This window comes from Rattus norvegicus, chromosome 1 (assembly GCF_021556685.1).
Source record: "Rattus norvegicus strain SHRSP/BbbUtx chromosome 1, alternate assembly SHRSP_T2T, whole genome shotgun sequence".
Lineage (NCBI taxonomy): Eukaryota > Metazoa > Chordata > Mammalia > Rodentia > Muridae > Rattus > Rattus norvegicus.
The window spans coordinates 240,540,696-240,558,156 of NC_141534.1; the positions used below are offsets into that span (position 1 = coordinate 240,540,696).

A 17,461-nucleotide genomic window follows, 5' to 3' on the forward strand; every position below is an offset into this window, starting at 1 on the left:
TGGAGAAAAGTCTGATGTGATTCTGATAGGTCTGCCTTTATATGTTACTTGACCTTTTTCCCTTACTGCTTTTAATATTCTTTCTTTATTTTGTGCGTTTGGTGTTTTGACTATTATGTGATGGGAGGTGTTTCTTTTCTGGTCCAATCTATTTGGAGTTCTGTAGGCTTCTTGTATGCCTATGGGTATCTCTTTTTTTAGGTTAGGGAAGTTTTCTTCTATGATTTTGTTGAAGATATTTACTGGTCCTTTGAGCTGGGAGTCTTCACTCTCTTCTATACCTATTATCCTTAGGTTTGATCTTCTCATTGACTCCTGGATTTCCTGTATGTTTTGGAACAGTAGCTTTTTCTGCTTTACATTATCTTTGACAGTTGAGTCAATGATTTCTATGGAATCTTCTGCTCCCGAGATTCTCTCTTCCATCTCTTGTATTCTGTTGGTGAAGCTTGTATCTACAGCTCCTTGTCTCTTCTTTTGATTTTCTATATCCAGGGTTGTTTCCATGTGTTCTTTCTTGATTGCTTCTATTTCCATTTTTAATTCCTTCAACTGTTTGATTGTGTTTTCCTGGAATTCTCTCAGGGATTTTTGTATCTCCTCTCTATGGGTTTCTACTTGTTTATTTATGTTTTCCTGGAATTCTTTCAGGCATTTTTGCGATTCCTCTCTGTAGGCTTCTACTTGTTCTCTAAGGGAGTTCTTCATGTCTTTCTTGAAGTCCTCCAGCATCATGATCAAATATGATTTTGAAACTAGATCTTGCTTTTCTGGTGTGTTTGGATATTCCATGTTTATTTTGGTGGGAGAATTGGGCTCCGATGATGCCATGTAGTCTTGGTTTCTGTTGCTTGGGTTCCTGCGCTTGCCTCTCGCCATCAGATTATCTCTAGTGTTACTTTGTTCTGCTATTTCTGACAGTGGCTAAACTGTCCTATAAGCCTGTGTGTCAGGAGTGCTGTAGACCTGTTTTCCTGTTTTCTTTCAGCCAGTTATGGGGACAGAGTGTTCTGCTTTCGGGCGTGTAGTTTTTCCTCTCTACAGGTCTTCAGCTGTTCCTGTGGGCCTGTGTCTTGAGTTCACCAGGCAAGTCACTTGCAGCAGAAAAGTTGGTCTTACCTGTGGTCCCGAGGCTCAAGTTTGCTCGTGGGGTGCTCTCTGCGGCGGCAGCAACCAGGAAGATATGTGCCACCCTTTCCGGGAGCTTCCGTGCACTAGGGTTCCAGATGGCGTTTGGTGTTTTCCTCTGGCGTCCGAGATGTGTGTGCAGAGTGCAGTCTCTTCTGGTTTCCCAGGCATGTCTGCCACGGAGCACTATTCTAAGTGCCTTTTCTACATTGAACAACATAATGAATTACTTACTTACTGACTCCTCTTTATAGATCTGAACCAAAGAACAGAGAGAAGGAGTAACTTCCTGAAGTTGTACAGATGATAAATGGCCGGGCCCCTGTTTGAATCTGGCCTGCGGGTTCCTGTAAGCTCTCACCACCAGGCTTGTCACCCAAGACAACAACCGAAGTAACCCCGGTGCAAACAGTGCTAACATACCTCTCTGATCATCTCCAAAACCCAGCACCCCTGTCTTCACATGGGGGCATTACATAGCTTCGAATTGACAGACGTCCTACAAAAATACCTGATGTGAATTCCTCAACACTCCATGGACAGCAAAGGTGAGAGAAGCATGAGAAGCGGGCACACAGTAGAAGAGGACACACTAAGAGTGAATCCGTTGACGTGTGGAGGATCGGAGGGCCCAAGCGGTGAGTCTGGAGCTCGGTGAACCACAGTATCTGAACTGTTTTTTAGCTCTGACAAATGCCCCTGGGAGATAAGGCATCAACGAAGTGAGAGGCTAAAAGGATTCTCTGCACTCTGAGCTCTCCTGTAAGCTTTAAACTTGAGCATGGCTCTTGCAGGAGAATCTATCTATACCCACTACTTAACTAAACCGACATAATCCCTCAGTGCACTCTTACTATTAGGCAACATTTAAAAAAATAAAACCTAACTTGGTTTTGCTGTCCATCTCCACCTCTCCTTAATCCTTCTTAGAGAGATGTCCTGCAGATGAACAGCCGGCATAGGACAAGCGCACAGGAAGCCAAGTACGAGATTTCCTTTCTAAGGCAATCAAACTAACGACTACACAAAGGTTGGATTTACCTTGTTGTAGGTTGACGTCAGGCAGGTGAAGGCGGGTACAGGGTAGAATGAGGCTTGTCATTGGACAAGAAGGAAGGATGGGCGGGAGAGAAGTTTTAGAGATGCTGAGGAGGCTGGAGCGAGGAGAGGGAGCCCGGAGAACATGGTAGTGGACGTTAAGATTCCTCTCTGCACGTATTACCGGTTGTTATGAATATTCTTAAGGGACGGATGTGTGCAGCATTTTGTGTTGTCTAGATAGGCAAATTATATCTTCTCAATTAGATCAGAGGATATTGTGTGATGTGTTCTTTCATGTGGCGACATAATTGAGTTCAAGAGAGTGTATGGTGGCCGGATGCGCTGGGCCCTCCGTGGAATTGGGATGTGTATGCCCAGCACGTCGGAAACCAGCCAAGAGAGCCGTGAGTGAGGGCAAGGCAGTCTGACAGGGTGCTGTGTTGGAACGGCTCAAGGACAGAGGGTCAGAAAATAGATGGGGCAGCGTGGAACTGCTAAAATAAATTAGCACAAGTTCCAATGGCCCGCTGGAGCCAGAACTAAGAGAGCGTGACCCACCCGGGTACGCATGGGAACCGTTCCGCCATTTCTTATTTTTACTGCAACACCTTGTTATTTGAAGAAAGTTTCCTGGGAGCTCCTTGTCCTGAAAGGAAGTAAAAATAACAAGTGATTTGTCTATCTCTTTTAAAAGAAAAAACTTTTTTGAGATTAGCATATAATTTTATCAGTTTCCTCTTCTCTTCCCTCTCCCACCCCTCCCAAGTATTCCCCAAGCCTTGTTCATCACCTCTTTTTCCTTCATTGTTGTTGTGTGGGCATATTCTTTTTTTTTCTCCATCTTTATTAAATTGGGTATTTCCTATTTACATTTCAATTGTTATTCCCTTTCCCGGTTTCCAGGCCAACATCACCTAGCTCCTCCTCCTCCCCTTCTATATGGGTGTTCCCCTCCCCATCCTCCCCCCATTACCGCCCTCCCACCAGTAATCAAGGTCACTGGGGGTTCAGTCTTGGCAGGACCCAGGGCTTCCCCTTCCACTGGTGCTCCTACTAGGCTATTCATTGCTACCTATGAGAATGGAGCCCAGGGTCAGTCCATGTATAGTCTTTGGGTAATGGCTTAGTGTGTGGGCATATTCTTAAGTATAAAAATACATCCTGTTCAGTCTGTGTAATGTTTCTGGTACGTATGTCTTCGGAACTGACTTTTTGGTCTTATATAACCAGTAATTGTATAGGGTTGAAGTCTCTTGAGTTTTTCCCACTTCTACTGTAGCGTCCTCCTTGTCTGACACATGTATAAGGCAGCCATTTTGGTGAGACACGGATCTAGCTTCTTCTAACATTTCTAGGAGATACAACCTCACAGCAAACTTCTTCTTCCTCTGGTTCTTAAAATATCTCCACCCCCTTTTCCAAAATGATCCCAGAGCCTTGGGAGCAGGAGACGTGTGTAGATGTATCAGTTGGGACTGGGCTGTACGACTCTATGTCTTGATTGACTTCGGTTTTCTGCAATGGTTTCCATTTGTTGAAAAGAGAAGGATAAATATTTAGAATGTAGTCAGGGATTACGTTGGCTTAGTAAAGTGGTGGTTGTAGGTTCTCCTCCAAGATCCACGACTTCACCAGTGCTGGGTAGCTGGCTAGGTTCCTAGTACAAGGCTCGCTTTTCCTTTTGTTGAGAGGGCCTTAAGGCCAAATAAAGATGTGTCTACTTTTTCACTGACGAGAATGCAATTGGTGTCCTTACTCTGCTTACCCTAACCAACAGAGTTTGCAAAGATAGATATAGACAAGGCTCCATGGCACTTCCACTGTTCCTGCCCATTACATTTATAACCACACAAAGCAGAGCTGCCACGTTTTTTTCCAGGCACTGAGGACAGCTGTAGGGGTTTAATCTCCTGAGATAGCTGACTCTTTTGAAAGCCAACTGAATATGGTTTGAGATGCCAGCAGCAGGAACTCAGCTTGGTCAAGGAACACCCCAAACTAGAAAAAGCCTTCGCTATCCAGGAGACCTGAGTAGTGGGGAAAAGGTGGGAGAGCCATAGACTTTCCAGGCAGGCAAAAGCTTTAAGGCAGGAGAGTGAATGAACTTACAGTTTTGTAGACATGCAGTCAGCCGTAGGCCAGAAGTACAGAATGAGTCCTGGGAAGGAAGGGATGTCTTAAATGAGCATCAGGACAAAGTTCAGGAGAGGGAGTCTAATTGTGAATAAGTCACTTATGCACTAAAAACTTTAAGTGTATGCATGAGGATGTACTGTAGATGGACCCACCTCAGGGTGACACATTGCAGATGAGATGCTGACCTTTGAGGCACTCAATGTCTCAGTAAGCCTGTATCAATGATAAAGACACACATATATTGAGATTGAAGCACATCATACAATACCAAACATCAAGGGAAGGGAATATCGTGCAATAACACTATCAACATGGATGGATCTTAACAACAGTGGGCAAGTCAGGGAAGAATACATCAGTATGATTCAAACTGTCAGGTTCAAAAGCAGACACAAATAAATAACACATTTTCTATTGGTACATGGGTAATAAAATCTGATAAGGACAAAAAGAAATGGGTGATCTAAAATTTTGGTGGCAGTTAACTGAAGAGAAAGAAAGACAAGAAAAGAACTGTGACATCGGGGCTGGAGAGATGGCTCAGCAGTTAAGAGCACTGACTGCTTCTCCAGAGGTCCTGAGTTCAATTCCCAGCAACCACATGGTGGCTCACAACCATCTGTAATGGGATCTGATGCCCTCTTCTGGTGTGTCTGAAGACTGCGACAGTGGACAGAGTACTCAAATACATGAAATAAATAAATCTTTAAAAAAAACTATTAAATCATTGAAATACACCGTTTCCTTAGCAAACGGCAGCTAATTGCTTGGCGATGACTATCAAAGGAGTGTGTACATGGGGTATGTATGATACATTTCAGAAAGTTTACAAAGATGTACTTTTTTGAAAACGAGGGTTTGGTTTTTTTTTCCTTTTTAAAAGAAATCTAGTTTAGGGGATTAATATTCTGAGACTGACAACTCTGTCACCTCGGACACTTGTCCTAGAGGCAATGCCCCATCATGACCTATAAAACTGGCAAGACTCAGCCTCACAGAAGTTAACAGCTTTGTGTATGTTTGCAAGGCTGGACTTCAAAACCAAAGCCAGGGCTTAACCCACATAATGTTCATTTCCAATTTTTATCTCTCCAAGTCCCCCCCCCAATTGTGTGTGTGTGTGTGTGTGTGTCTGTGTGTGTGTGTCTGTGTGTGTCTGTGTGTGTGTGTGTCTGTGTGTGTGTGTGTGTCTGTGTGTGTGTGTCTGTGTGTCTGTGTGTGTGTGTTACCTGATTAACCTTGTCAACTTGGCATTCTCTAGAATTATCTGGGAAGAGAATCTAAACGGATGCTTTGTCGAGATCAGATTGACTTGTAGATATGTCTGTGAGGGATTGTGTTGACTGTTAGTTGATATAGGAGGACTCAGCCCACTGTAGGCAACCCCATGCCCTAGGCGGGTGGTCCTGGATTGTATGTAAATGCTAGCCCAGCAGAAACCTGCCTGTTAGCTGGCCAGCAGCACCTTCCATGCTTCCTGATCTGCTTCCTTTGTTCTAAAGTAAGTTTCTTCCTCAGTGGTAATGTTGTGTGAAGTCATTTAAGTTCTTTGAGTGCCTTCAAGTTCTGCCTTAACTTCCTTTAATAATGCACTGGGCCTGGAGTTGTAGGCCAAATAAGCCCTTTCTCCCACAAAGTAACTTTTAGTCATGGCGTTTGTCACTGAAACAAATGAAACTAGAAAAGTAGATAACTTTTATGTGTGCAACTGAGTATAATGTATTATGTATATGTGTGATGCATGGTATATGTATATAATATGTATGTGGTATGTGTGTGTTTGTGTGCACATTAATTTGAGTATAGGTGTGTGCATGCCAAGACACATGTGGCAGTCACAAGGCCACCTTGGAAGTCAGTCTTTGCCTTCCTCCTTGTTTGAATCAGGGTACCTTCGTTTTGCTCACTATTGAATGTGCCCAGTTAGGTTTCGCTGTAGGATCACTGAGCTCAGCTTTTTCATGGGTTCTGGGGATTCGAATCAGGTCTTCAAATTTGTTCAGCAAGTACTTTATCTGTTGAGCCATCTCCCTGGATGCCTAATGTTTCTGCACTTCCCTCTCAAGAACATTGACGTTGAAGTAATGTGAAAATATTAACGATTCCTGGGACACTGTTGGTAAACACTACCTGTCTCCGTTTGCTGTTTTTTTCTTTTTAAAGTTGGATTTCATGGTGGCTTCTCCATACAGAAATACCGATGTATTCTGTTCTTCTTCCATTAGTTTTATTATCAGAGCAGATATAAACAAAAAGTCAGTTCCTAATCTGTTTTTTCTTTCTTAGAATAGGAAGAAAAATAAAAGTCTCATCTACATTGTAGTAGGACCCAAACAAAGGTGTTGATGTCCCCGTGACTGCAGATGGCTGCATCACTACCATGTTTCGCCATTTTAAAAATACAGATTTTGTGACATTTTAGTGTTCCTAAAATTAGAATTTCATCTTTAAAAAAAATCAACGTACAACTTAAAATTGTTGGGTTTTCCTTCTAGAAACTGCTTTTTAAAACGAAGCTGTGTCTTGTAACTGATTGTGCCCCAGGATTGAGGAAATAAAATAATTATTATGCTGCTGTCATCGCACGCACGACTGTTCTAAGACAGGAATGGCTTAAGCTGCCAGGCACTGCACTCCAGGATGCAGTGCATTTTTGTCTTTGTCTTTTGGTATTCCGGCAAACCTGCCACAATGATCACAACCGTAAAAGGTTTGGAAATTCCATTAATAACCTTTATATCTTCGTGCCCCTGCAGCCTTGGATGCATGGAAGTTAGATTGCTTTGGCCCCAATTTGCTGGCTCTAACCCCTCCATGCAGAGCCTCGGGACTTTAGCATACGGGCATGATATAAATGCTGTTCACGCGTGCACGCACACAACCCCCACTCCAGTCTCCTAGTTACTTCTGGGAGTCCTCCTCACTCAGAATTAACCCTTCCATGTCCATTAACCCTTTCAGTTCTCTTCTCTAGGCAGATAAACACCCTGTACCCAGCCACTTAAAGACACCTCCTCCTGCCACTCCAGACCCTCCCCTGACAGAACCCGGGCCTCCCGGTATTCATAGCCTCTAGACAAAGTTTCTTCTTTAACTAATGGGTCACACATACGGAAAATTGCCACTAGCTCCCTTGATTGCCTCTGGCCCTCTGTATGCATTCCAATAGGGTGTCGGCAAAGCGTAGGTTAGAGAGGACAGTGAGAACCCAATAGCAATTCAACATGGCCAACCCCCTGCTCCCTTCTAACTAAGTCGTCCTGTGATTTTCAAGATCCTAAGTAGAGAAATGTGTCATGCTTGGTTCTTTCCTGGGCAGAGGCTGACCACCTCTACCAACCTGCATCTCATAGAGCAAGTCTTCTCTGACTCACAGGACAGCTTTATTCACAGCCTCCTTGTATTGGCTTGAGAGCTTCTTTTCAGCAATACTGTCTGTCCTATCCCAGTACATAAAGAGGAAACTCAGGTCAAAACATGTGGGCAGGCAGGATCTCTAGTTGAGGATACTGCTTTCCATTTATAGTCAAGAATGTTTATTAATAAAATGTAGAGGTTTCTACACGTGACAGGATTTTTTTTTCTTTAGAGTTTCATTTCCTTTTTACGTTTGGAGGGACTTTTTATGAACCCATCCTTCTTACTGGGTAAATAACTTCAAAGTTTTTTCTTTAGTAAATGTAGGTCAAGAGCAGCTTCAGCCTCGTTACCAACAAAAGATAGGAAAACCACAGGTGCCGGAACTGATTTCTGTCGCTGTCGCTGAAACAGATTCAGAAAGCTTGCAGTTTCTTTTCTTTTTATGTCACTTCACTGTTGGGCATTTTCAAACCTTAAAAGAATAGATTTTGGAAACAACCGATTGGGTCCCTGTAAACTACATGAAGTTTTGTTTAATGGAGCTATTTCAAAACGTAAATGTTTTCAATGCGGTTAAATGTAAGCCTAATAAGACAAACTGTTCCAGGACAGCACCAATCAATAAGGTGAGAACGCTCCAACGAGGAGCCCTCCTTTGAGACGCCATGTCTTGATATGGGATCCGGAAAGCAAGGTTTAGAAATGGGCCAACTCAGTTTTGATCTGTGGGGGGGGGGGGGGAAATTACTGCGTCAAATAGAATCAAAGCTAACAAAGAATTCATGTTTTTAATTGAAGAGCCGGGGAACATATATACAAGGAGACGGACAGCCAGGGTGGTGGTCAGAACAATCCAAAGAAGGGAAATCGAATGGCAATTTAGAGCCAGTAATTTGAACTGTCCATTCTAAAGGATCAATGTGTGATCCATGCTAGCTACTTAATCCAGGGGATTTAAAAAACAAACAAACCCTCTTAATTACCAGTTGAGAATAAGCAGAGTGTGGTCAGAGTCTGGACGTAGTCTTGAAACCACTGGAGTTTGAACAGGCAAAAAGGAGGGAAAGTTTATCCAGGAACAAAATGGCATTTGGGAAGGTGTTGCTTTTCATTTTCACACCTTCATACCTGCAGCCAAATCCCACACCAGCCTTCATGCTCCCAATAGGAACAATTATGATTTTTAATTTATTATTTATTTTATAATTATATAATATATAAACTATAATTTATAATTACCTCTGAGCTAATACAACAATAAGCACTACTGGGTTGTGAGAAAGGGTTGAAAGAGGACTGAAGTTGCCTTAGATGCAGACACACAGACGTGAGTATAGCAAGTTCCTGAGGTGTGTGGAGGGTTGTGTTGTATTCCACAATGTAAAGCTTGCAAGGACGACTAGAATATCCAAGAAGATCACTGAGTCTAAGAGTTCACCAAGGGTACTCCCTGGGAACAGGCAGCCGAACAAGGATCTATATGACACCTGACACAGGCCCTCCCCGGGTTAACATCCTGATTGTCTGGGGCGCCAGATAATTTGGTGTGAACACTTGGCCTGGGTCATTGCTGCTAGAGGAAAAGAAGTGTCTCTCAGTAATAATCCGGACTCTGCTTGCCTCACAAGGTCCTTGTGATACAGAAACAATCTCCTGGAACACATCCATAGAGCAGTCAGAAATGGAGATAGGTGTCAATGACCGCCAGCCCTGCGGGCCGGAAGTCCCACCCCTGAGGCTTGCATCTCGCCCACATCCAACCCCTACAACCCGGAAGTGGATCCCCATCAAAAGCGTCCCATCCTCTCGACAGGACGTAGACTTATCAACCAGTGCCTGACTTTTGCTGCCCAAGATATGGACCCGTCTCACCTCGAGTCCCATCCCTCTGGCCAGAAGTCTGAGCCTGCAGGCCTAGACGTTAGCTCCACCAGCCCTAACTGTTTCTCCTCAAACCAAGGACTGGATTCTGTCTATCAAGAACTGGACCTGGACTCCCTGAACGAAGATCTTTCTTTGTCTGTTTCAGATGCCATGACAGAGACCTCTGCATCCACAAATGAATTCCACCTAGCTTCAGAACCAGATCTGACGGAGGCTGAGCAAATGGAGCTCAGATCTGAGCTTACTAAATTGGAGGAAGAGATCTTAAGCTTGCGTGACCTGCTCGCAGCCAAAGAGAAGCGGTGTGGCGAACTCAAGAGGAAGTTAGGCTGCGTGGCCTTGGTGGGACTGAGGCAGAATCTGTCCAAGAGCTGGCATGATGTTCAGGCCTCCAACACCTACATGAAGCAGAAGACTTCAACTGCCCTGGCCTCGATGGGTTCTGCCATCTGCAGGAAGCTTGGAGACATGAAGAAGTCGTCCACGTTCAAATCTCTTGAAGAGCTGGTGGGGACAGTCAAGTCAAGAGTCGCGGGTGGCAGAGAGCTCGGCAGTGGCCTTCTTCCTTCACCAGCGAGTGGCAGCGATCCACACTCGGTTCTGGGGAGTGGATATGAAACTGTTTCAGGGCTTGATGATCAACTGTTTTCTCTCCTGAAGCCAGAGTAAGCCCTTTGTTAGCCTTGCTTAGCTGCCAAACCTGTATATATAGCCCTTCTTCCGTCATCATACTTGCCAAACAAAAACAAGCAAACATTGAACAATGGTAAAGCTATTATAATTCTGGACATAGATACAGTCCAGTTTTGATAACAAGAATACCCATTTTGCATAGATATTTGCTGCTCTTAAATGGGAAAGAAGCCCAAGTTTGAACTAGTTATTAATACTGAAGTTTGTAGAAGAAACATATCTCTATGTTAGCTTTTCTGTGGTTACTTTTAATGGACTCAGTAATGGCTCCCAGGGATCTTAGGCCAGATCCTAAACTCTTTGAAAGATTAGTCGATTAGAAGGCAAACGAAATTTCTATCTGGGATTGGGAAAAGGTGGGAAGTAACCTGGCTAGATATTCTGCAAGCACCATTTTCTACAAACACCACTTGACCTACAACCTTTATTGTAGTGCAGTGTTGGGGATGCAGTCCAATGATTCACATATCCTGTACAAAGTCTCCTGAGCTACCTCCCTGTCACCACAGCTTTTATTTTTTAAAACAATCAAGAAAACTGACCATCTTAAAGCTGCCGGGAAAGAGAAAACATATTAGCCACTAATCGTTACTCTAAAGCTATACATTTTATAAAACTTTCATTTTTTTTTCAAAGTGGCCAATTCAGCAAATCGACTTAGCTTTAATTCGGGAGATTATGATTTTGGACTCAAAGTGAAAACGCTAATTTACATTACCTGTACATTTTCTCTATTTGAATATTAAAGTTGTGCTTTAAAGTTTCACCCTTGAGGCGGCGTGTCTTCACCACCAGCTGCATCTCATTCTGCAGCAGTTGCCAATTAGTAACCACCTTCCGCTAAGGGACAGGAGGGATACAATGTGTCCAGATTTAAGAACTATAAGCCTCCACCCACCTCCTCTTAAACCTTTTGAAAAGAATACCAGTCCCCTGTAATGCTGACTGCTATGACTTTGAACTAGCCTTATGGAATACACATCACTCTTCTGGTTGGCTCTAAACCTGCCTGTTTTTAACCTCAACTCGGAAGGAAGAACCCAACCCCCCCCAAGATCAATAGGAATCTGTAGGAACTCGGTTTGAGTTTGTTCAAGCTTTCTTATGTCCCACTTCCACAGGAACTGTGTTTTGTTTTTGTTCTATGTTTGTGTTTTGTTCCTTATTTTCATCTTTTAAAATCCCCATCCCAGCAGCTTCCTTCTTTCCTCCCACCACACTGTCTGAAATAGGAGCTAGTATAGCCTTGAATGGCAGCCGTCCACTGTTAGCTTGGGTACATTTCAATAACCTGTCATTGCCTACAAGTGCTAGTACCCGATCCTGTGTTGCTATTTCTTGAATGTTTTTCTTACATTCCTTTTGTTCTCCATAGTGAAACTAAATACTGCTGTCAATATAGAAGATCTCGGTAAACTGTAAAGCCATTGAAAAATCCCAGCCCTCGACTGAGTCCCAAAGGCCATGTCTTGCTTGGATTAAAACAAATTATACAAGTCTTTTGCAAGTTTATTTCTTTGTTTATTATAATTATAATAGTGCTGGAGGATAAAAGACAAATCAACAACAAGAAAAAGTGAAAATTGGCCAATGGGCAGGGACCTATAGGTCAGAAAGGATTGAGTTGTGAAGTCTTTTTTTTTTTCTTTTCTTTTCTTTTTTTCGGAGCTAGGGACCGAACCCAGGGCCTTGTGCTTGCTAGGCAAGTGCTCTACCACTGAGCTAAATCCCCAACCCCGAGTTGTGAACAATCTTAATGATACCGTGGGCCAAACCTGAAAGACATTCTCTTTTATTTAATAGCTCATAAGAATGATAGGAATTTTTTCAAATAATTTTTTTGAAATGGAGTCTCACTATATAGCAACCCATGTGATTTACCTGCCCTAGACTTCTAAGTACTGGGACTACAGGCAAGTATCTGATGTTCAGGCTTCCCTTCTCAGTAGCCTGATTAGCTGTGGATTCTGAGAGGGGAAGCAAGGCAGAAGCTCAGGCAGACGGTGAATGCGGTGAGAACAGAATCTCGGGAGGCAGCTTCAGTGAGACAGCTCATTTTAGTAGGGGGACAAAGGCTATTTATTAAACCCTTGTAGGATGAGTAGAGGCTTTAGGGTGAATGTGCATCATTGGCCAGGGCCAGGGTGCTTCGGATGCCTCATTTGCATAGGGAGGCCCTCCAGGTACTGCAGCACATGACTTTAGACTGGGAGAGGATGTTTAACCTGACTATCCAGCTTTGTGACCTTCTCTGGTGGGCAAAGGCCGGTGCGAACTGCTACTGGTTCTAGGACACACAGGCCAGAGGCAGGGGCGTAGCAATCCTACTCCTGCTGATCTCAGGACAGGATTTCTGGAGTTTGTACACGACTCCACCCCACTCGTGCTGCAGGCCCGCTCCCCTGAGTCCCACAGTTCCCAGCCCCACGTGGACCGCTGTGCCTGAACACCTTCAAGAAATTCTCAATTCTCTGAAAACAGTGGAGCATATTTCTGATGTTGTTGGTGAGTCATTATCCTACATGTTTAAGTTAAAGTAAATCTTCAACAAAATCTTATTAAAATAATGGAAGAATATCACAAATTTAGATATCAAATCTTGGATCCAAGAGATTATTAACAACTAACTGGCTGACAGGATCTTTTTTTATTTTTTTTTTAATTTTTTGAGGCATTTTAGGTATTTGAAGACAAATGGGCTTTCCTATATGTTAGGAGCTATGCCCAGGTCCTGGGGATAGAGGTTAAGTAGACATTGTCCACCTTCTTTAGAAACACTCAGCTTCTCGAATCATTGGCTTGAGGTTGTTGGGCTCATACTCTGGTAAGTGCCTACACAGACACGTGTGCCACAGATGAAGGGAAACTCTGGAAGATTGTGTTCGATTCTATCTTGGAAGGTCAGTAAAGATTACATAGAGGCATCTGTGATGGCTACTGTACTTGGGACTCTGAGGCAGGGGATTAAGAACTTGAAGCCAGCCTGGATTATGTCTGGTGTCTGGAGGGAAATGAACACACTTCACAGGAACATAAAATCTTAAAAAGACTAGAAGTTTGCCAGACAAGTGTAAGTAGAGTATCTATACGGTGGGCAGAAGAACTGAGCCACGAAGGGATGCACCAGTAGACGTATTCCAGGAAATACCTGTACACAGTCATTGAGGCCAGAAAGGAGGGCTGCTGAGCAGTGAGGGTAGAGAAGCAGGCACAGAATCATCAGTCCGTAGTCCTCTACAGCGAGCGCTTCAGGCAGCAGGACTTAACTCTGAAGGAAATAAGGCAGGAGCGTAGCACTTCAGTCAGAAGGGAACCGTCACAGAGAAGTACTTTGAGAAATGTTGTAGAGAAAGAATCTCGCAGGCTGAGGAGCCAACATCCTGGAAGAGACAGATGAATACATTTGCAAGATAAAAAGAATGTCCAGTTATGAAATGGAAGTAGTATATTCATTTTTGTTTTAAATGGATTCCAGCATATCTGAAACAGAGTGTGTGTAGTGGGGGGAGGCGGTCATGGTATAAAACGCCTCTTCACAAACATGAGTTCCATTTATAAAGGTTTGTCTCCATTTCCATTTTTTCCCATCTGCTTCTACCACATGTGCTGGGTCCCCTCTGCTCTTTGTCTCATATACCTTCATAAGCCCCTCTTAGGCCTTTGGATTTTGTGGTTTAACCTAGATTGATACTTCTAAGATGCAATTTCCAACAATTTCTGGAATATATGTACACTCAAAGATTCCTATTCCTAAATTTGCTCAACCCTGAAAAGCACTGGCTGCAGGATATTAAACCAAGTCCCCAGGGCTTTCTACTCTCTGACCTTGCATCACCCATACAAGCAGGAAGATTAGAAAATAGAGATTAGAAGACGCCCTAAACGGCCATGGCCTCCCCCATCCTATGTTGAAACCCTAACTGACATGATAATACTGTAGAGAGGTGATTAACTCTCATATCTTGTAAGTGGGATCAAGGACACATCTTTCCACTGTGAGAAAACACAATAAAAAAGTCACCATCTATGGATCAAGAAACAGTTTGTCTTCTGCCTTAGTCTTGGGTTTCTTGACCTCCAAAACAATGAGAAATATAGTTCTATTGTTTAGAAGCCAGTTTACAACGTTTTATTATCACAGCTTGAATAAACCAAGACACAAGAGTTGAATGTTTTGTCTCACAGGGTCACATGTTCCATGGCCATGACAAAGACAGGGCTAGATGACCATGCCTTGCAAGAAGAGTGGAAAAGCTATGGAAAACCTAAAAGACAAGAAATCTAGAGCTGAACTGTTCTGTCAACGGACTGAAAATGAATTGCAGAGACTCAAAGGAAGATCTACCATGAAAAAAAAATCTACCTGAAGAATGAAATTATTACTGACTCTGGAAGGAAGTGAACAAAGACCAAGGGTGGTGGGATGTTGTCAGTATACACACTACGGGAATTCCACAGGAAGAAACGATGGAAAAGAAACAGGAGAAAGAGGAAAAACAGAGGAAGAAATGCCACATTGAGGCAAAAATCCTCAACAGAATATTTGAAAAAATTCTAGAGAACATTGAAAATCATGATTAAGTTGGTGTTGTAATCCAGGGATTCAAAGATATTCAACATAAAAATTAACAAACATGAAACAGCATGTAAATAGAATCAAGTGTAAGATCACAGATCATCTCAATGCATGAAAAAACATTAGAAGGAGAAGGAGCAGAAAGGAGTGGGCAGAGAGAAGACAACAGTCAAATAATAATGAGAAGCACAAACATATGTGCCCGAGATCAACAAGCTTCAAAGTAGGTGAATTCTAAGAAGTTCACCCCAAAACACATTATCCTCACACTTTTCAAAACCCCAGAGACTGTCAAAAACAGGAAGTAGGCAGCTTGTTTCATAAAGGGGATAGAAACAAAATCATCAGAGATTTCTGTTCAACTCTGGAAGTCAGAAAGCCCCTGCTGTAAAAATACTATTAAGGGCTGATGAGACAGTTCAGTGGGTAGCAGGGCTTGCTTTCCAAGCCTGATGACCTAAGTTTGATTCCCAGAATCCACATGGTGGAAGGAAAGAACACACTCCCACAGGTTTGACCTCTGCGTGCTTGCCACAGAGACTCGTTCACACACATACACACATACACACACACACGCGCGCGTGCGCGCACACACACACACACACACACGCACACACGAAACAAACTGCAGACCAATATCTTTGTTGACATTGATGTAAATATCCTCAACAAATTCATGGCAGGATGAATTAAATAGTATGTTAAAGGATTGTGTACTATGATCAAGCGGGACTTATTTCTGAACTACAAGGATTTGGTTCAATATTTAAAACTTTGTCAATAATCACCTCAACTAATGCCAAAAAAAATACATGTGACAAAATTCAATGTCTTTTGTGGTTTAAGAAAACACCTCAAAAATTAGGAATAAAATCAAATTACCCAACAGAGTAAAACCATATTTGAAAAACCAACAGCAACGATGTGGAAAACTGAGCACTTTTCCTCGAATCCTGTGGCAGAGCTTGAGGGAGTTATGGACCCTCTGAAGGGAGCTTGCCTGTTCACCATCACTGAGGAGTGGGGAGGGGAGAGGGGGAGGGGAGAGGGGGAGGGGGAGGGGGAGGGGAGAGGGGAGAGAGGGGAGAGGAAGAGGGGAAAAAGAAGGGGAGAGAGGGAGAGGGGAGAGGGAGGGGGAGAGAGGGAGGAGGAGAGAGGGACGGGGGAGGGGAGAGAGGAAGAGGGGAGGGGAGGAGGGAGAGCTAGATATTGAGCACCATGGTCAAGTTGATGTTATATTCCAGGGATTTAGAGATGTTTAACAGAAAACTTAATAAGCAGGAAGAAGGGCCAGTAAATAGAATCAAGTATACGAGCCCACATTATCTCAATGCATCCAGGAAAAGACAAAAACAAAGAAAAAAAAATTAGAAAGAGAAGCAGAGGGGGATGGGCAGAGAGAATAGAGTGCCCTGTAGTTTGTACTTAGAATAGAGCTGCGTGATGATAACAAATACCATTTCAACAAGAGTCCAAGGTCACCAGATCCAAACTTAGGAGGCATCTGGAGTCCCATCAGACACAAGAGTTGTAGGCGGAGGAGGTCCGACCAGCTGTAGAGCTGGCTGGTAAGCGCTGTGACATCGACTGTTGGCTCCATTTATGTGTTTAAGGCCTCCTCCAGTTCTGTCATGCTCTTGTCCTTCTCACACAGGACTGGTGGGGACTGGAGTTTGATAACTAAGCCTACTCTGCACCATCAGAAATTCCCCTCCTTCTTAGGCCTGGGAACCCTAGAAAATAATTCTATGCAGCCCTCTCCCATCACCAGCACCTCCTCAAAGCAGCTCAAGGAATCTCGCTATGCTGTGCCTCACGCATGCTTTGAATGAACTTCTTGCTGTCATCAATCTCATTGTCTGCCACTTGATTTTCACCAGTGTCCCCTGTCTCTTTTGGTGGTGTGTTTTGGGAGGTTGAGGTGAGGGAAAGTCTCATATGTGGCCCTGGGGCATGACTTAAACACACAGACATCCAACCCCCCACCTCCCACCCCTCAGTGCTGGGACTAAAGGCACCACAGCAGACTTTTAATGGTGTCTTCACTGTGGACAGTGCCTCTCAGGATCTTTTAAGTTCTTCCCTTAGAAGTTTTAAGCAGCTGTCCCCCAGCCCTGTAATTCCCTCGGGGAGGGTGTTTGGAGCAAAAGGGAGCCTAGAAAAATCTGTAACACTTTTTCTAGTGACTGCCTCAGCTCAAGGTCATCACCCTAGGGAAGGTGATACTCTATGAACTCCTACCCCATCATGTTCTTACCCCAAACCTTTCTCTATCAGTCAACATCTTGAAGAAATGTTTTTGAGAGCCCAAAATCTAGGTTCCTCTGAAGTGTGGACAAACCAAGCTTGGGTTACTGTTAACTAGAGTTGACTTTAGTCTATAGACCATACTTGTAATATGAGGGACTAGAGCCTTAATGCTGTAGATTATGGAGAAATATTTCACTTCAAAGGCCAGGGAACTATGGATGTGTTGCGGTAAAAATTAAAAACACGGCGGAACTGGTTTCCTCATGTTCTCACTATGCGCGGATCTGTCTGCCACTTTTTTAATTTTTACCACAATATGGATGACTGTGTTCTAGTCTAAAACTAAAAGACAGAAACTCCTCTCTGACGGAAGAGGTTGTGGCCAGGTTAGTG

General features: G+C 43.5%; 1 protein-coding gene across 3 annotated transcripts; it reads left to right on the forward strand.

Moving 5' to 3' along the window:
- Nucleotides 1-952: 952 nt before the first annotated feature.
- Nucleotides 953-11,738, forward strand: Tpd52l3 (TPD52 like 3). 3 transcript variants are annotated; one of them, XM_087550124.1, is made up of 3 exons: nucleotides 953-1,766; nucleotides 9,695-10,214; nucleotides 11,618-11,738. In XM_087550124.1, the coding sequence occupies exons 1-3, from the start codon at nucleotides 1,664-1,666 to the stop codon at nucleotides 11,655-11,657; spliced, it is 663 nt and encodes a 220-aa protein (XP_087406250.1). In that variant the 5' UTR covers nucleotides 953-1,663; the 3' UTR covers nucleotides 11,658-11,738. The 3 variants fall into 3 exon arrangements, with proteins under 3 accessions (XP_087406250.1, NP_001424473.1, NP_001099819.1); NM_001437544.1 differs by lacking the exon at nucleotides 953-1,766 and having other exon boundaries at nucleotides 9,433-10,214; NM_001106349.1 differs by lacking the exon at nucleotides 953-1,766 and having other exon boundaries at nucleotides 9,445-11,734.
- Nucleotides 11,739-17,461: the final 5,723 nt, after the last annotated feature.